Source organism: Astatotilapia calliptera, chromosome 20 (genome assembly GCF_964374335.1).
Source record: "Astatotilapia calliptera chromosome 20, fAstCal68.1, whole genome shotgun sequence".
NCBI lineage: Eukaryota > Metazoa > Chordata > Actinopteri > Cichliformes > Cichlidae > Astatotilapia > Astatotilapia calliptera.
In genome coordinates, this window is record NC_137441.1 from 9614479 (window position 1) to 9634875 (window position 20397).

Here is a 20397-nt window from a genome sequence, read left to right on the forward strand (position 1 = left end):
GTAAAGTTTATAAGACTATTTCTGCATTATTTTCATAATTTTACAAGCATTTGAAATCAGTTTTCATTCGTGTTTCGAAAAGCAGTAGCCAGCGGTGTATCCGGGCTCCCATACGTCCCAAAACATACTTGCAACATCCCTGAAGGACAACCTAGATTCTCACCTTCACTAACCTCACATTTATGGTTTTATTACGAAACCACGCTTGCCAGCGCTGGATTAAATAACCTGCAGCGCAATTGTGGCTTAGAAAGTCTCCTGTTTAAATCTTGTTTTCACGCCTTTAACTCGTAAGCGAAAAGTGATGCTGCTACTGCTGCTGCTGCTGCTGCTGCAGGTACAAAGAGACCTAACAGGGGCGGTACTTTTAACTCTTTTATTCCCTCCCCTCCGTGCTCCTTAACTTCTCAAGATAACCTTCTCACTTGCCATTTATGCTTTCACTGTTTCTATCGCTGCAAAAGTCCATTTTAGTTGCACCAGCTGCAGCCTATACCCGCACTTTCAACCGGACAGTAAAGCCTAATCTAATTTTGTCTTTCTCACTTACGCCCCGGGAGCACCGCGCCTGCAGTTCAATGACACCTCTACCCGGTCAAATCGATAGTACCGATGTTGGTCTTTTTGTTAGCTGCTGCAGTTGCATCGATCAAATAACTATGCATCCGTAAACAATTAACCTGGACCATCTCGCAAACAAGGAAGGGAGGATTTGAAGCGAGTAAGGCGGACATGGAGGTAAGTCTAGCCATTATTATTGACACTTATTGCACAAGTTAAACATTTGTAACCACGTCTTTCATCCATCCTCCACGCTGGTTTGCCCACAGCAGTGCAGCAGCTGTTACAAATTATGAGCGGCCGCTGTCACATTTGGCCGACAGTGTGTGTGTGTGTGTTATTTTCCCTCTCTCTCCTCTCCCCTCTCTCCCTCTCTCTCTCTCTAAGATCAGCACAGCTCTCAGAGCATCACTAGTGTCCAAATATATCCCGTCAGCCGCGCACATCGTATCTGACTTTGTCTGGGATACAGTGGCAGCATCTACACATCACTGCATTCCCACACCTTTTTTAAAAAATATATTATACACCGGACTGCTGCTGCTACTGTTACTGCCGTTGCTTTTTAACAAAGCAACTCATTTTAATTAAGTATACTGGCTTGTCATTTAACCTCAGTCGGGTCAATGTATATAGACGCGTTCAAACGGATCCTCTTTGAAAGGCTGAACTGCTTGAAGAGGATGTGTGTGTGTCAGCGGCAAGGCAGGTTAGTATTTCCCTAAATATGGGAAATCTGAGAATTTGTTGTGTGTAAGCCAAGTGTGTGTGAGGTGAGATGAGGGGGGAGGTAGAGGGTGGACTGAGAGGAGAGAGAGTGTGTGTATGCATGTAAACTAGTCAGCCTGCGTGTGTGTGACAGAGAGAGTGTGAAGAATGTGGGTTTGTGATTAGGGTGGCAGATCTTTTGGATAACAATGTCAGTTTTAACAGATGTAGCAGCTGTTAATCACGTGCGCATGCTTGGTTGTGTGTGTATCTGTGTGTATATGTGTGCACATGAACCCTTGAATGGCTTTCGAAAGTTTGTTGAGCCCCGTTTCATAAATCCATTCGCCCGTGTGTGTTTTTTCTCTCCACTTTTCAATCCCCTGCTCCAGAAATGGTCTTAATGAAATGCTCGATGCACCTGCACCCATTTTGCCCTCAGAAATAGACTGACTTGCAAAATGCACTCTATAGTTCACAGCCAGGTGTGTGCATGCATGTGAACAAGTGCCTGGCAGCTCTCTGTACATGCTTGCGTGTGTGAGTGTCTTTGTTGCAGTTCGTTTAGGGTGTGTCCTGGTTCGATAAAGGCATCTTGTATTAAATTGATGGATGTGTAACCCTGAGTTAATAGCGTGCATTGCCCTGGGTTTAGAAAGCAGTCAAGATTATGCTGTTAATATAAATCTTTAATTTGTTAGTAGAGCAACATACATGGTGTGTTAGGTAGTCCACACACTGAGAGCTCCTTCTGCTCTGGTACTCACACTGTTTGTTTTGCCTTAGCTTCACCTATGCATCCAGCACCTGTTTTGCACATAAATAAGGAGAGCCTTTTATTCTGCATTTGTCCCCCTTTTGTTTCCAGTTATCCAGCTCAAGTTTTAACCACCAGTAAGTGGAAATGCATGTCAACTCCCCTTTCACCGCTAACAAGAGGGGAGGATGAAGTGAGGTGCATTTCTCCTCTGTCGTAGTAATGCATGTCATCTGGGAGTTGGTGATTGTCTAATTATGTACCTCCTGTGTCCTTCGGCATCATGAATATTCATGCATCTGTTTTAAGGTGTGGTGAAAACAAAGTATGTGTGTGTGTGTTTCAAGGCAGTTTACCCTTGACAGGGCAGGGCTACGCAGGCACATTCTCCCATCTGTGGTCCAAACCTTTGCTCCCAGCCACTGCTTTTAAATTCTACAGTTGTAGCTTGCTCTATTCTTAGTTCTCGGCAGTTTGTGTGCAGTCTGATATGAAATTTCAACAACAACAAAAGCATGCCCATGCTGGAACTACCTCTCGTGGCCATACCTGCACACACACTGAAATTCAGTTTGGATCGGCGAAGCTGCCTTTAAGTGGTTTACTCTGACTTAGGTAGAAAATCAATAACTAATCAATGCTAGTGTGTGGAGTTACAATTTACACAGTTCCATATTTGAAATGTCAAGAAGGCAATGAATCCTTGTATCCTTGAGTCAGATCTGAGTTGGACAACTGGGATCAATATCAGGTGGTGAGACTGGCAGCAGGAGCAAGCGCGAGGGTCACCTTCACCCATCCCTACTGAATCAGCAGTATCTCTCTTCCACACACACAACTGAAGGCACACACAGACACATATACTTGAGGGCCTGCTTAGGTTACCAAACTGCGACCTCACAAAAATGCTCATTATAGTGAACTGAACCTTCCCTCCCATTTCCTTTTGAATTATTCATTTTGTTATTATGATTTCAGCCATTCTTTCATAAGGTTACCGCACCCTTCTCTGTTTGGATTCTGTTTCCTTCCAGGCTTCCACTGATTCCCCCTTTTTTATTTTTTCCATCCGCTTTGAATTTTCCTAATTTCTTTCTGCTTTTCCCTTTTGGTCTCTCTTATCCATCATCACTGTTGAGGAGCTGATCTGCTGTGTTTAATTAAACTGCTCCGTCTTCCTGATGAGAGCTAATCTGGGATCGCAGCGAGGGGTGCACCACTTTTGCGTAAAAGGGGACCTGTTGTCACAGAGCTGGTCCTCAGAGGAGCCGAGAGTCTGCACAACATAAAGTGACCCACTAACGTGCCTCCTGCCTTGACCTTGATCCCGTGACTCTAAATATACAGTTTGCCCAAGGCGAGCATCACTGAGCTGGTGTTATCCTTTCAGGTGTGTGTGTTTGTGTTTGTGTGTTTATCTGGGTGTTGCTCCAAAGCTCAACAATTTTTGGATCTCGCACTAAATCCCCTTTTGTCGTCAACACCCAAGCAGCTTAGTAATAGTTCAATAAAAACATGAACTCATTTTTGGATTTGTTGATGCCGTGCAGAGAAATTTTTTTTTTCATTCCTTCTATTCTTATCAGCTCTTCATTGTGTTAAGTTTATATTGATTGTGTAAGAGTGGAAAATGCTTTAGTGCATGTGTATGCCACTGTGCATGGCATTTTGAACCCACAAGCATTTAATCTTATATTTATAAATCTGCCACTGCTGTTTGTTTTATGTTGAGCACTCCCATGCCCTAGATTTGAGAGAGAGTGAGCATCAGGGAGGTTTAGTACACCCGGTGTTGCTTGTGCAGTTTGGTGTAAATGTTCGGAGCGAGAGGTCAGGGCATGGGTAAGCGATAAGGCGACAAAGTCGGAGCTGGGAGAATTTTCCTGTGCATTTTCCATCTGTCTGCCACTCCACCAGTCTCATGAATTTAAAGTCACTGGTTATTTAAGATGCTTTACTTGGCTGACCTCCAACACCTCCTGGGAGGATGCTGCAAGATTAAGAGCAGTGTGCCTCACCACAGGTTAGAGGGAACAGATGAGCTTATAGTGCTCAGTGTGTGGGATGGGTTCAGCTGAAGGTTTTCTTTTCTTCACTGGTACCTAATTTTTCACTAAATACCCTTTTTTCTCTGAACTTCCTAGATAAATGTTTCAAGATGCATTCTGGGCTCTTTTCAGAATTAATGTCAGAAATGTTAGAAATAAATGGATTTAATTTATCAGCAGTTATTTTAAAGACTAAAATATTCTCTGGTTTTGTTCAATTTCTTTACCTTGTGTGATTTAGGAAGTCATTATGGACTTTGTCACAATGAGGCTAGTTTAGGACAAAAAGACTTATTGATAAGTCCAAACAAACCAATCATTAATAGTTAGGTGTAACCCTGGAATGATGCTTTAAACAATGTGAGTTAGTTCATAAAGACTGAGCTAAAAAATTAATAATGATAATCAATTTATTGATTATGAGCTGCACTTCTACCACATCAAAAGGAGCTAGTTGAGGTGGTCCAGCCATCTGGCTAAGATGCCTCCTTGACTTCCCTAGGTAAGGCATTAAAGGAACAAGGTGACAGGGCAGATTCAGGACGTGCTGGACAGATTACACCTCCTGGTTAATTTGGGAATGCCTTGCGTCCCCCTACAAGAGCTAAAGGAGATGGCCAGGGAGAGGGAGATCTAGGGATCTCTGCTAAAACTGCTGCCCCTATGGATGGAATGAATGAATTATTTTACAACAAAAATTAAACTCCAATCAAAATGTCAATTAAACAACAAATAGCTTTTTTGGTGGGCTCAACAGACCAAACTCTTTTCATTTAGAACATAAATGATTAGGTGAGTAATCAATAAGTCAATCAGGAGAAAGGTAATCAGAAACTATGCAGAGTAGGGTCACTCGGTCAAGGAAAACCTTGAACTCCTGACCCACAGTGAGAGGATCTGGCTCTGTTATGCAATGGGATGTATAATAATACTTGGATGGTTTGGGTTCACATGTACGTCTAGTGGAAGGGCCAGTACAAATCAATATATATCCGTAAAAAGGCACAAGGGGTCACTGAGGGACTTAATGATTATGAAAATGATGTGGATCAATCAATGCTATGGCCTTCGCTGTCACCAGATCTTAACCCGAGTGAACACCTGTGGAAAAATTTGAACTGATGTGTCCCTCCGTCACCACCATCAAAACACCAATGAGGAAATATTTTTTGGAAGAATGATTCACAAATACTTTCATTTACATCTCCTGAAGAATCAGTCGAGGGAGTTCTGAAGCTGTTCTGGTGCTGCTTGAAGGCCAAATACCTCATACCTCACACATTATATTGGGTTTTATTTGTCACCCTTTTGTATAGAGTAGTAATGCATAGCTACAAATGTTACACGTCTTCCTTTAACATGTCAGTGCTACTGTTTTGACTCCAGAATCCACCTGTAGCAAAGAGTCTTACTTCATTTGTTCTTTTCCTCACTCATCCACTCCTCACCTCCCTTACCTCACTTCCTGTCCTGGTTTCCTCACTACTGATTGGCTCCCGTGTTCCTTTGTTGCTCAACTGAATTCACCTGCTCACATTATATAAGGTCTGCACTCACTCTTTTCACTCCCATATGTGACGGCAGCTTAGGTGAGTTAATTTTGTTCTTCTTCTGAGTAGAATGTGTATATTTTTAAGTCTGTCATTTAGTGTAACCTTATTTTATCTCGTCAGAACGAATCAGTCAATGTGTCTCAATCACTCGTTTAGTCAAAATACTTTAGATATAAAGAAAAATAAATCTAAAACACATGGACAATCATGGCTGTGTTCTTTGCATTCTGATAACCGTTTCCTTTTAACCTGCTAATTAACTCTCTAACGTGTAGTCTCCAGGATGAGGAATGCTGGCAACGTTCCTCAGAGATTTTGGCTCTTATTGACATGATAGCATCACACAGTTGCCAGCTGCACATCCATGATTATACTGTAATCTCCCGTTTCACCACATCCCAAAGGTGGTCTATTGGACTGAGATCTGGTGACTGTGGACGCCATTTGAGTAAAGGGGACTCATTGTCATGTTCAAGAAATAAGTTATAGATCATCTGAGATTTGTGACACGTGACTTGTTATCCTACTGGACACAGCTGTCAGAAGGCACTTTCTCCATAAGGGATGAACATGTCCAGTATTAGTACTCAGGTGGGCTGTGGCATTTAAATGTTGCTCAACTGGTACTAAGGGCCCAGAGTGTGCCAAAAAATAATCTCCTACAATATTCTACAACCAAAATCCTGAAAAACTGATAGAAATCAGGATGCTTTTATGCTATTTATAACAAATCTTTACCCCATCATCTGAATGTCACACCATAAAGTGAGGCTGATCAGATCTGGCAACATTTGCCCAATCTTTTTTTGTACAATTTTCTGTGAGCCCATATGAACTGTAGTCTTAGTTTCCACCTCGTAGCTCGCAGGAGTTGCACCTGATGTGGTCTAATGCCCCTTTAGCCCATCTGCTTCACAGTTTGACGTGTGTTCAGCGATGTCTTCTGCATACCTTGGTTTTACTGAGTGGTTACTGTTGCCTATCAGCTTGAGGCAGTCTGGCCATTGTCCTCTAACCTCTGACATAAACAAGGCATTTTCACCCACAGAACTGCTGCTTACTGGATATTTCCTCTTTTTTAAAAATCCCAGAAATTGATGTGTGGAAAAAATCCCAGTAGAGCCGCAATACCTAGAACAGCCCCTCTGGCAACGACCACACCACTTTTAAGTCCTTTAAATCTTCCTCACTCTGATGCTCAGTTTGAACTTCATAACATTATTAGGTCTGCCTAAGTGCACTCAGTTGATGCCTTGTTATTAGCTAATTCATTCATTTGATACTACAAGTATACCTAATAAAGTGGCAGTGAGTGTATTATGAAGTGCTGAGCTTGGAGCTTTGATGTTGAACACTAACTAGAGCTGCCATCTGACTGAAATGTCTTTTGGTTTAGGCCTTTTAAAGACATCATGCTGGGCCTTTGTTGTTGTTTTTACATTTTACAGATTTAGAAGTTGATGCAATATTTGGAAAAATAAGCAGGAGATTAAATGATTATGAAAATAATTAATGTAACACTTCATGCAATTTAAAGTCATGAGAAATAAATTAGCAGGAAATCCTAACACTTATGAAACAAGGATCAAAAATTATTTGACTTTGTTCCTTTTTCATCTGTTTACCGTACCTTCTCTGGATGATCTAATCAGCAATAGTAAAAACACTGTTTCTGCTTCAGTGTCACGCAGTGTCATGAATGTCAGTGGACATTTATTATAGCCGTTTCAAAGGTTTGATGTGGAGCAATAGTGTTGTTGGTCAGTAATTATTTTGTAATGCACAGTCATGCTGACTGGCTTATGCAGCGTTGTATAAAAACAAACAAACCCTCTCTTATTGTTTTGTTGTTTTGTTCTGTTTATTCATTGCCAGCATTTGCAGAGAGACCAACAAATGGAGCGCTTAGGCATGCTGGTCACATTCTAGCTGACAAAACACAAAGTCAGTTCATCAATATCCACCAGAATTTACATTTAGGAAAGACAACTGTTCGTCGCCTTGCATTTCAGCGAGCATGCATGAAATACAAAATAAGCTTACATAAATTCAAAGAGCATCGTAGCTGAGCTAATTGCCCAGGCTAATTTCATTACCGGAGGCTCCATTTAGAGCTGCAACAAAATGTGGACAGCAGAGCAAGCGTGACTCCACCAAGTCAAAGCAACCAAGAAGCTTTTATGAGCACATACTAGTTCTGCTGCTTCGTGAAGCAGCAGGACAACAATTAATGACGTGAAGATTTAAAATGAGATGATTAAACTGGGGAGAGCGGCGTTTGATTAGAGCAACAACTCAGAGGCAAAACGCTGATTGCGTTAAAAGTTTCTCATCTTTGGAAGAAGTTGAACAAACTCTGCTTTTGTCAAAGCTGATTATGTCAGAGAGTGATCTACAAGCTGAGAGACGGCTTTGATGGGGATGAGGGCCGGCATCTAGATAGACATCAGGAACATGTGGAGAATCACGAGAGCTGACAGTCGCTGCTTTCCCCATAAAGCTGGACCTCTATTATCGATACAGGCAGACTTTGAGAATAGGTGTTAAGGTGCCAAAACGAAGGTTAAATTCATTGCTAACAGCTGTATGGTCAATAAAACAGTTTTAAGTGCTGCTTTGAATGGAAGTCTGTGCACCTTGGCTTCGCCCTGCTGGATAAATCTGTCACGACAAGATGTTCTTGTTTTGCTGGCCTCACCAGAGACACTTTTTACCGAGCAATTCAATTATTCACCCGTCTTAACTGATGTGTTTTGCTTACACCTGGGGGGGGGTTTCTTCTTGAAGGTCTTTCAAGACATCGTCCGGTCCAATGTCAAGTGCTATTCCCTCTTGTCCTTGCTTCGTTGCTTCAAGTTGACTTTGAATTATTGAGCTCCGTGGCAAAACTCATCTCTGTAACTTTAATAAATTAACACCCTCGAGATCCAACCTGAAATAACCGCTAAGTTAATTTGTCGTGTAATAAAAATATTCTGATCATGACTATGAACTGCCAGGGGTAAAATGGCCTTTTAGACTAATCACTGTAAAGGATTTTGTTACCTATAAATGCAGCTTTTTGCACTGCTGTTTCAGAAGGTGTTATTATATTGTGTTGAGGCTTAAAGTGCACTTTCACTTTCTTTTATTGGAAAAATAACTATTGTGGTTAATTAGCTAAGAACGACAAATGTTCTGTGGATAATGAGTGCTCATGTAGTTCAGGGCAAAAAGACATTTTCATACAGAAATCTGTGAGGCACAGCTGTTTGTGTTATACACTGACTCGTAGCCTGTAGCACATGCACTGTAGTTTCTGAATAAACAGATATGATGAGGAACAAAATGGGCACTAAGAATAGACTAAATCAAGGAGTTGTGTGTTTTGCCCCTGACAGATCACTGTGGGGGTTGAAATTACACTGAAAGGCAGAGGTTGCAAACTGTAGAGATCCTCACTGGTGCAGAGGAAGTCAGTGAAACAGGATATGTATTGGTCAGCTCTTTTCTGACCTAAAGGTCAGGAATCTCTATAGAGCATTCTTTTTATAGGCTTAGATATCTGTGACCCTGCATATTGTTCAGTCTATGTAATTCATGCTCTCAGAATGGCTTTACTTATAGCAGTGCTAGTGGGGCAATTACTTTGGTCCATATTAAGCTCATAACTGTGTAATGAATTGCTATTAAATTATGTACAGGCAATTACAGCCCCCAGTGGATGAATCCTACTGTCTTCCATGTCACTATTTAATGTGTTTCATAGTGGAAAGATACTATATTGACAAAAGCTTTGGACCACACCTCTTTATCTTTTAATTCAGGTGTTTTTAGTTCCATTGTATAAAAATAAAATGTATAAAATCAAGTATAAATCAAAATCAAACACCTAGCCATACAGTCTGCCTTCACAAAAATTTGTCACTGATTATTTTAAAGAATGTCGCCGCTGCAACCAATTTGTGAAATTTCTTCCCTCATAGATAGTCAATGAGTTACTAAGTGGTGTTATTGCAAAGTCGAAGCGTGAGTCTTGAAGTTGCAGAGCTTTGACGTCATAGAATTCCAAACTTCTTCTGACATTAACATCAGCACAAAAACTGCGCACTGGGTGCTTCATAACATAGGTTTCTATGTTCAAGCAGCTCCAGTAGGTGTAACGTGAAGGTAACTTGGTTCATGTTTCCTTATAGTGTACCTCTTGATTGATTTGGCATTAAGTACACAGATTTATGTTTCCACAGGATCAGCTTCATTAGTCTTACAACTTTAGTGATACATGTCTGACATGCCTGTGCAGGTTCTCAGTCATCCAGCTCATGGTAGTCTAAGGAGCTTGGAAAGAAAACGGCTGGACTTCTTTAAGTTTCGTTCAAGCAACTTAATGAAGTCCAGTCACTCTCTTTCCAAGCTCCTTAGACTTTAGTGATTCACTTTTTTATTTGTCGACATCTTAAAACTAATATTTAATAATTTAATATTTCAATTAGTCCTGTGTTTATGGTTTGGGCCCAAATCCTTGCAAAACTGCTGGGATCCCTTTTACTGCTCTTTATTTGATAAGATGGTTGATAAGATCAAGAACAAGGTAGAAACTACAGCTGTTATCTCTCAGCATGTTGCCATGCTTATTGGGAACATGTGGCTGACTTTAGCTTAAAAGACAGTCACATTGCTTCTAGCATAGCTGCATATTTTTAGGTTTGCTTTGAATCAGCATGAGAGGATGATTAAGAGCTCATCATTTTCATCTCATAATCAGTTCAAGCAGTCACGTTTTGCGATTTTGATCAAAGGAAATTTCATATGACACAAAATCTAATTAGTATTTCAGAAAATTCATTCATGTTTTCATGCAATAGGCTAAAGGCAATATCACCTTTTGGGTTATGTTCTCCTTTTGAAGCCTATTTTGTAGCATTATGGCCATTGCCATCTTGGATTTTTGGAACCAAAAATAAATATATGTGAATCAGAAAGTGGAATACTAAGTTACTGGTTAATGCTTGGCAACTGCTATCTGTTAATTAATGCTAAACAGCATACATGTAAACTGCTAGAATTTAACACACTAAAACTGAAGAAACAGCTTCCTGGATGTTGCTGAGGTGGCACTGCAGACTATTTAAAACATGGACAAAGTTGCATTGATAACATCTATTGGTTTGTAAAGTCCTATTTTGCCAGCGCATGCTCATATAGTAGTCACTTGCCAATCAAATCCATCAAAATGAGCATCATAGCGTACTATGCCAAACTCATTAGGAAAGTGATTACTGGGCTGAGGGCAATTTTCCATAGGAGTCTATGCATGCAGACTTCTTTGTGCAACTAGTGGTCATCAGAGATAATCCAGGTTTAAAAGACTTCCACACTGATTTCACACAAGAAATCAGTCATTACAGTTGACATAAAGGTGGAAAATTAGCTATGGAGACTAAATGAAATTTCTGCTGTGTAGTTTGTTTTAACATGGAAGTCCATGTAGATTGGTTCTTTCTTCCTCTTTCAGTTTTTAAAAACTTGCCATTCAAGGAATTGCAATTCATGCCACTCCTGTATTTGCTTAATTTTCAGCTATGTGGAGTAACTGATTTATACAGATATGGTCCGATACAGGTAAGATCATCATATTCAAAATTATATTAAATGCAAACAAATGATTTCTTAGTAATCTATTAAATCTAACATGATAAGATCACTGCGTAGAGTCAGTAGCCCTTGCTCCTCCCCAGCCTTGATGACAATGTGTTTTTAATGAACATGGTAAGATGAGCGTGCAGGGCCAGTTTGTAGTGTCAACACCAACAGCAGGGAGAGAGAGAGAGTGTCAGAGTGTGTGTCTGCAGCAGGACGAGTCAGGCTTCAACAACCTGACAGGCTGTGGCTCATTAAACCCCCATCAGACGCAGGAGGTCAAGACAACAACTACATCTCAGGCAACACACGTTAAGCAGAAACACAATGCGACTGTGTAGTTCCAACAGAATACTGCTTTATACCTATGAGTGGTTTTATTTTAATCTTTTTAATCTTTACTGTTGAGACGTTCCCAGAAATCTTTAGATAAATCATGAAAAGACCAACGGCTTATAGACTTATTATTCAGGGACGATGCAGATGTTGTGTACAATATGATTAAATGGAAAAAGTTGCTTTTGTTTGTATTCTGGCCTCACGCCACCCTTAATGCACGCTGTATTGCTGTGTTTTCTGTGTGGGCGGATGGCTGGCTGACTTCGGAGAAGCAGGTCGACAGTGTAGCTGCAGAAGGTTTCACAGTGGGGTAGAGAGAGGGACTGGGGGCACTGTTTGGCAAGACTGAAGCGATAAGCATAATTTCAGGCTGAAATATGCCGGCGTAAACAACGCTACTTGTTTGATTGTGTTTAATTCAAGTGTGCTTGAACAACAGTGACAGGCTGTTGTTCTAGAAAGAAATGTGTGTTTTGGGGTTCAACTATTTCTCTAGTTTTGACTCATGTCGCCTGAGCTGAAGTCCTGCAAGGTCAAATAAGTGAGTCCTACGCCAACCCTCAGGCAGGGTGGCGCCTCTCGATCTCCATCTGACCTCTGCTTTTCCCTTTTTCTCTCCTCTCCTGTTACTCACTGAGTGCACTGCAAAAACACAAACAACCCATCTGTATTTCTGGGTTTCATGGTTCTGTTTTTTATAATTCAATCTTATAAAAACACACACACACACCAGGGACCTCCCTTCTTTAACTGAGCAGCAGCAGAGGATGGAAGAGGATCTCTGTCAGATCTGCAAGTCGATTTGCCAGTCAGCTGGAAAGGATTAGAAATATCCTGTCCTTCTCTCACTCTTTGAAGCAGACTTATTAGGTCTGTTGGGTCAGAGGACCCTAGGGCCTCCCTACTAGCTCCGGGTCTGGTGCTGTGCATGTTAACCCTGCCTAGCCAGGGGTCACCACAGCCTTTTAAGAGGATTGCATCTTGGTGAAGTGAAGTGTAATGGCTTATTTCCTGGCCACACTGGAAGGGGAAATCAGTAGTATCCATTTGGGATATTGTATTTAAGCAAAATTGACTTAGTGGAGGTGTTCCAAAGTAAGTAAGAAATATGCTTAATTGTGTTTGATGAGAAGATTGATATCACCATCATGTTGCTATGGTAATTATGACGCCTGAGCCGGGGGGTAGGTAGCTTAACTTAGCATAAAGACTGGAAACTGAGGGCAAAAGCCCGCCAAACGCTGCCCAAAGGAAATTAAATCTGCCTGCCTGACTTCTAAAGCTTTTAGTCCACACATTGTGTTTGTCTTTTTGGGGCGATCGTGGCTCAAGAGTTGGGAGTTCGCCTTGTAATCGGAAGGTTGCCGGTTCGAGCCCCGGCTTGGACAGTCTCGGTCGTTGTGTCCTTGGGCAAGACACTTCACCCGTTGCCTACTGGTGGTGGTCAGAGGGCCCGGTGGCGCCAGTGTCCGGCAGCCTCGCCTCTGTCAGTGCGCCCCAGGGTGGCTGTGGCTACAATGTAGCTTGCCATCACCAGTGTGTGAATGGGTGGATGACTGGATATGTAAAGCGCTTTGGGATCCTTAGGGACTAGTAAAGCGCTATATAAATACAGGCCATTGTGATATAGTGCCTTGTGTGGCTCCGTCTTACCGTGTGTTAAGGTGACAATGCTGCTCTGATAATGTCAGAGGAACATTGTCTGTTCTCTGGCAGTGCAGCTGTCACATCAGGGACGACTCAAACAAATCTTCACCGTGCCAGCTACATCCTCCTGCACCCTCCCACCCCACCCCACCCCAACACACAGCTGCTCTCCAGGAAATGTGTTTTAACAAAAAAGCAACAACCCAAAACTGTATTTCAGTACAGCTTTGGGTTGTTGTTTCTCTTCTTTACCGTAAGCAGCTGCCATTAGTGGACAAAACATCACCCTAGCAGAGCGTAGGAGAATCTATCCATGGGAAAATAAATGGCGTGGTTATTGATGATCTAGAAAACGTATGGATAAAGACAAGTATGTGAAAATGGATTCTCATACCTCCATCAAACTCACACTCGATTTTCCCATGTGACTGTGGCTGTGCACTCATGGCCGTGCTGCTTGTTTACACATAAATAAAACGTCAGCCAAGAGAACAGTGAGCATGAGGGAAAGTTTCTCTCAGTCTTTTGGCTGGACAGTCATTTGGCTGTTGTGTTGTTGTATGTTTGCATAAAACAGACACATTTTCCATGTTGTCTTGTTCTTGACTTTTAAGCTGCCATCCTAACCTGTGACGCTATAATTATTCATGACTCTCTGATGTGAAACGCAGCAACTCCACAGGCAGTGGGCATCTGCAAACTGACAAAGGTTAAATAACATGAAGTCACAGGTTCTTTCTCTTCCTTGTTATGTAACCGGCACTTTTTCCCCTCCTTTTTTTATTGCCTGACGCCTTCTGCTCGCTCTCTAAACACCCGTTTCCTTTTCTCAACAGTTCATTTGCCATGTCTAAGTCGGCGGTGAAGAAGCTGCACTGGCGTTCAAAGGTGCTAGACAGCTTTGTACCTCTGCAAGGTTCGTCGGGAGAGCTGGGGATCGCCATCGGTGGAGGAGCAGATTATGGAGAGTTTCCCTTTGTCACGTCAGCCCCGGGTGGTGGCCTCACTGTGGGTGACATCATCCTAGAGATTGGGGGAACACCAGTTTTAGGGATGACATTAGGAGATGTCCGTGGTATCCTCAACTCTTGCCCCCATCCTATCCGCATCAAAACTGTGTCACCAGGTATGACTCAGCACCCAAAACAGCCAACACATTAGTCTGCAACTCATTTAAATAGATGAGCAAATTATGGGCACAAAGGCGATGAAATGTGTGAACACAGGTCTGCTTTGTTTCAGGTAAGGCCCTTCACATATCTTAATTCTTAATCTGAAATTCCCACACTCTTACTGTAGACAGTTTACAGTGACTTATCACTGTTTATCTTGCACGCCATTGCACTTGTTTCATCTGTCTACACCCAAACAATCTGCTACACTTGCTTCCAAGCTGTCATCCATGATATTCCTGCACAATAACACCCTCCCTCCCCCGAGCTCTCACACTCCAAATCGTCGGTCTGTAATGTTCTGCTCTGCTGATTTGTGCTTGTCAATTATGTCGGGAGGACTGGTTAACATGTGGGTAGGAGTTCAAAATGTTTGATGACGCATGACAAGAGTGTGGCAATCGAGTTGCCTGTCACTCGTAGTGGGGCCTTGATGTTTAGAACAGGGGGCTGGGGGAACGGATGTCTTTGTCGGCTGCGGACAGAACGATATGTCACCAAAGTGTCACCTGACTGCACCTCCCGATGGCCTTGCTCGCTAGATTGATGGCCGATTTGGCCACAGGGGCGTAAATGGGGACCTTTGCTCCTGGTCGCTCTGCTACCGGTAGATCCATTATCATTTCTGAAGTCTGCCTGGTCCTCTCTGTGCAGCTTGACTGCATGTGGTGTGGACATTGATAGATGATCTGATGCTTTGGGTTTCTGTACCACACCTCCTCTGCTACTCCTACTACTACAACTCCCTCTGCTCCTGCTTCGGAATACTGACATCAGGCTACAGTCCCGAGAGGAAGCAAGCATTAATGCTGCAGAGAGGAAAAAAAGAGCAGTGATGCCACACAAATCAAAAATACCCAACTTTAAAATTTCATTCTCTGGTTTTGATGACAGCAAAGCTCCAGAAAATCTTCTTTGCATTGCTGTTATTCCTGGCTTCAGACATATGCTTAAACATTGTCAGTTCATTCAGTTCAGATTTGAATTTTGCTCTTCAGCAGACTAGAAAATAGCAGCTATTTCGTAACATCACGAACAAAGCCGCCATTTCTCCCAAAGGGCGGCAGGCTAGATTCATTTCCCTTTACAGGCAGCAGCCATATGTGACCAATCATATGTACATGCTGCCTCCACTAATAAAGTTATATCACTGATCCTTTTTTTTTTAAATAGCCCTTTGTAAATTCTGCCTGCTCCTGGGCAGAACCACTGTAACAGCCAGCATGGATAGGGGGTGACAGGAGTGTGGATGGCTCGGCGACAGCCTTCAGGGGAGGCACTGACAGAATGGTCGTCTGTCAGAGTGACAAACAGGAGACACGCTCAGTCCATCCATAACAGCACGCGGCCTGCCATCAAAGGCCGTAAAGCACGCGAGACGATATTAAGAGATCAGAGAGGAAACAAAGCCCCGCTGTGTTGAGCGGCTCTGCCTCCTCTGGTGACAGCCTCTACCGTTGTGTCTGGAACAATTAACCTCAGTAGGCTGTTGTAGGTATATGCACGAGGAACTTGGACAGGCACGTTTAATTCTCAGGAGCTACTATGAAGTGATATAGAGACATCAGCAGGCTGTAAAGTACTGGTGTTAAATCCAGCTTGTCAGGAGTAAAAGTTAGCGCTTTAGATAAATTTAAGCATGCATCATCCGACTGTTTATGCTTACTGAGCTGATTTATTTCCTTATCTCTCTCCTTCCTCATCTCTATGCCAAACTTGTTTTATGTGCCCTTCTCTCAGGCCCCACATTGTGTAAGGACCTCAGGTTGTATCTGAGTAAGTGCTTCACACCCGGATCAGTGGACAGCCAACTTCAGCAGGTCATCAGAGAGAACCTCTACCTCCGTGCTGTACCTTGTAAGTCCTCTCCTGGGTTTCACTTCTTATCTTTATATCCAGTATTCCTGTATTTATCTTGCCTTTGTATATCTTATCTTGTCTACTGCAGTTTCATCCTGATGCTACCATGTGGCATGCCCTAATAGCAAATGTATTGTCTCCAGGTGTAATTCAGTTCATTTCAATGAAATTGTACTGAATTGAATGAAAATACTGATTTATAAGGGCATGTCTCTTTTATTAGTTGGTAATATTTTGTTTTTACACCAGTCTCATTGCTCCTGCCATGTAAACACGATGGTGTTAATTAGCATTTGAGCCGGCAGAATTGTTTTGATCACTTTCTTGTGTCAGTGTATATTTGTATGGAGTTATTTTTTTATGAAATATTAAATGTTGGCATATGAGAAATACGTATATTTTAAATCAGCTTTTGGTAAAGCTGACTGAACTGTAACAGCCACCATTTGTATTGTCACAACACTGAGCCTTTTCCTGAGTGGTAGTCTCATATTTACAATCCACATCCATAAGCTGTTTGACCGTTTGTTTGGTGGGATATCTAATTCTATTCATGCTTAACAAGTTTTTTCTTTTGTCCTGGTGTTTGCATCATGTCCTGAAAATCAAGCCTGTGGTCTGCAAACGCCGTTTCATTTTGATGCCTATGACTAAAATCAAGCACAATGGCAGCCAAAGGCAGCTAGTTGTAGTGCATCTGTTGCTATCTTAATCCTCTGTAATATGACGTCACTGGAAACAGCCAGAGGATATAACAGCTGAGTAGAGTTTTATCAGAGAAGCTTTGTGTTTTGTTGTATTTTCCTGGCTTTCTTTAATAATATCTTTTGTTGTTGTTGTTGTTGTTGTTGTTGCTGGGGGGCTTTTTTTCCCTTATTTTCTTCAGGTGGTAGTGTTAAATATACAACCCACCTCGTGTGTCAGTATTGTTAACCTTGTCGTGGCAGTGTGGAGTTTTGTTGCTAATCTCTCCTTTAGTCCATGAAGTAGGTCATGTGGGACAATCTGCCCCCGCACCACATGACGCACTCGCTGACAGAACAAGGAGCGGTTGAGAAGTGTGTAAAAGAGTTTAAACTGCATCTCTCAGTATACCGCATGCATATTGTCATTACAGTGTAATTGCAATTTTAGCCACACTCCCTCATTACGTAGCCATGCATCTACACAAGCAACTGCTCAGGGACTGAATCGACCAAATTAACATTAAGTCTTTCAGTTGTTTTGTAATGAGAATGGTATCAATAAGGGGGGGATCTTTATATACACAATAAATGGTTGTTAAATGATTTCACACGTTAGTTTGAGAAAACAGAGGATTCATATATGTATACCTATACATCCATATTGATTAGATATTGATTTATCACTTGAAACAGTGCAGAGGATCCAAACTTGGCAAACTACCTCCCATCCCTAGGTGCTTTATTTTAGTAAGAGTGACAATAAAGCAGACTCAGCCCCTGCAAGTGCAATCCCCTGACCTGCTGAAGATGACACCACAAAGATGCTGTTCATCTCATGCTTATAGCAGCACAAGCATCTCCGAACCGATCACATTTCAAATTTGATCACTTGTAGATACGTAGAAGCTGAATTTTCTTCCTTTTTGTTGTTTTTGTACAAGTAGGCAGCTGTGTTTAACAGGAACTTAAAGCTGAAGAGTTTTCATCAGTGGCTCATTGTGGCCCCCTTCAGGATCATGTGCGTGCTCCTACTGCTCCCTCCAACACCTCGTTGAATTCTCTAATACAACGAGTAATTAGCCTCAGTTCAGGTTTTAAAAACGTGTTTGCCATAGGGAAGCAAAGATGGTACGAGAAGACCTCAGTTTTGATTCGCTTTTTTATGTGTAGATAGTTCTTCCCTGGAAACTGTGCTCAGTACCAATGAGCTATTTCAGTCCTTAAACCCTTTTGATGAGACAATGTTCTCTGATATTCAAGCTGGCACTGATGTAAGAAATAACATTACAAAGGCTCAGTCAAGAGGACAGTGCATAAAAATGGAAATGAATTGCAGAACTAAGTAAATGCAGGCTACTGTATCAATAATTCTGAGGTGGAATTAAATTAAAAGCAAATGTCTATCAGTGCCAAAGTGGAGGAGGGGACGGCTGCGGTCTAATAGCCCTGTGTGTGCAGAGAGGATGATCGCTGTGTAGCTTTGGAGAACAGGTACATGCTCAATAAACAATCCTGCACCCTGTGTTCTGTTCTTTTATACAGATTGTTCTTTTTTGTCTTTTCATTCCCGTTATTTTGTTCTGTATTCAAGCTTTGCAGAATTTACATGACCCTCTTCAACTTTCCCATCCATAGTTCTATAATCGCATTTGCACATGTGCCCTTGGATGATTCAGAACCAATGTCACGGTATCAAGGCTGGCTGTTTCTCTTTCTCCTCCATAAAAGACTTTTATAATTGTCTTCTGAGTGAGTCGGAGATAAGAAACATCATCATTTAGTTATTCTAATATGCTTGCTCCAGCATGTCACCCAGACTCTCTGTGCCCTTTTCAACTGCAGGATTTATTGTTGGCTATTTGTGTGCAGTGATCTTGACAGACAGCTCTCTCTGGGTGTTGATACAGAGTTCTGTGTAATTACCTCTTCAATCCCTCCCTCGCCCCGTCCCCCGAGGATCAGAGCGCCGCTTATACGGGGACAGGCGGGAAAGAAGATGTCAATAATCCATCCTGTCTCCCCGCTGACATGTCATATATGTCTCCGAGGAGGGTGCATAGATAATGAATCTGTGACTCTCACCATATCAGCTGGAGTGATGCTGTGTGTCCTGAGGGGAGGAGAAGAATCATAGACATGTCAGATGCCATCATGAGATTTGCAATCAAATCTTTAATTAGTAAAAGAAACTGCTATTTTTTTTTTTTTTTTTAAAGAAAAGCATCTAAGAATAGGGTTTTTGTTTTTTTTTTCTGTTGCCATTTTTGGAAACCGGAGGTGCAAGACCCACCCTGATCTGATACAGATAATGCATCACATCAGCCCTTCTCATCTACTTTAAACGTGGTCAACAGTTTCCTAATAAGCTGGGACTGGAGCGTCAGACATCACTGGAGAAAATGTCCATCTCAAGCCATCCTAGACAGTAAGCCACATACTGGAAAACTCAACATGTGGAAGTATAACACAAAAAAAGAGGTTAGCCCAACAGGCATGAAACCAAACCGATATAGAAATGCATAAGTGATTTGAGCATATACTGTTCATTAAAGGGGACCTATTGTGCCAATTTCCAACTCCATCTTGTAATTTTTGCACTACATGACAGTAGCTTTGCATGGCTCACAGTTAGAAATAATCCTTATATTTATCTTATACTTGCCTTTGCTCATCCTCAGTTAGAAACAAGCTGTTCTAGCTAGTCTGCTTGTAAACCAGCTTCTAGGAAAGATGGAAAAAGAAAAGATGTAGGGAATGTAAAAAAAAAAAAAAAAAAAATCCAAATCACAGTGATGCTGATTCACACTGGACTAATATTATCTTGGAACCCCAGTGGCTGACAAAGTATAGTAGATAATTTGTGGCTGAAATTTGACTTTTGACTCTGGGTAATTCTGGTCCTTTGTGATTGTGGCTTCAGAAGAGAAGATCAGTAACACAGATTTATCACGTCTGTGGGGCAGTTTAAAAATAAATCCTGTTTAAAAGTTTTTTTTGTTTTTTTTTGTGGGCAAACCTCCTGATTTGTTTTTGTCTCTCTCCGGCTTAACCTGAGCTCACATCCTACCAAGCTAACTCTTAAGTTGACTTATGACTTATGCTGAGTTTAATAATAACTATAGCAGTGAGGTAGGTGATGTTTTCAGTACGAGCTACAATGACTGTCTGACTGTTGACTGTTTGCCAGTAGCCTTTATGCTACAGTTGACCTGTTCTGCATATTATTGTTTTTGTACTATATTACAGCAGCTTTGCATGCACAGTTTAAAAAAAAATCAGTTTTCATGTGATACTGTGCTTTGGTTCAGCCTCTCATTTCATCCCTTGTCTTGATTAGCTCCCCTGCCTTTAAGCCCCCCTCCCTTTAAGGCAGGCTTTCTTCTGATTGGTTGCCCCTGGAAACAGAAGATGGATGGGTGGGGCTGATGTTTTAATGTCTGATGATCA

General features: G+C 41.8%; 1 protein-coding gene across 3 annotated transcripts in view; it reads left to right on the top strand.

The window, feature by feature from the left end:
• Nucleotides 1–550: 550 nt before the first annotated feature.
• magixb (MAGI family member, X-linked b) overlaps nucleotides 551–20397 on the top strand; it is a 49747-nt gene continuing 29900 nt past the window's right edge. For 2 of the 3 annotated variants that reach the window (XM_080294619.1, XM_080294617.1), the window contains exons 1-3: nucleotides 977–1270; nucleotides 14069–14358; nucleotides 16145–16261. In XM_080294619.1, the coding sequence (XP_080150745.1) occupies nucleotides 1188–1270; nucleotides 14069–14358; nucleotides 16145–16261 (490 nt within the window). In that variant the 5' untranslated portion in view covers nucleotides 977–1187. Of the gene's footprint in view, nucleotides 739–976; nucleotides 1271–14068; nucleotides 14359–16144; nucleotides 16262–20397 lie in introns of those variants that run through there. The other variant, XM_080294618.1, reaches the window with a different exon arrangement.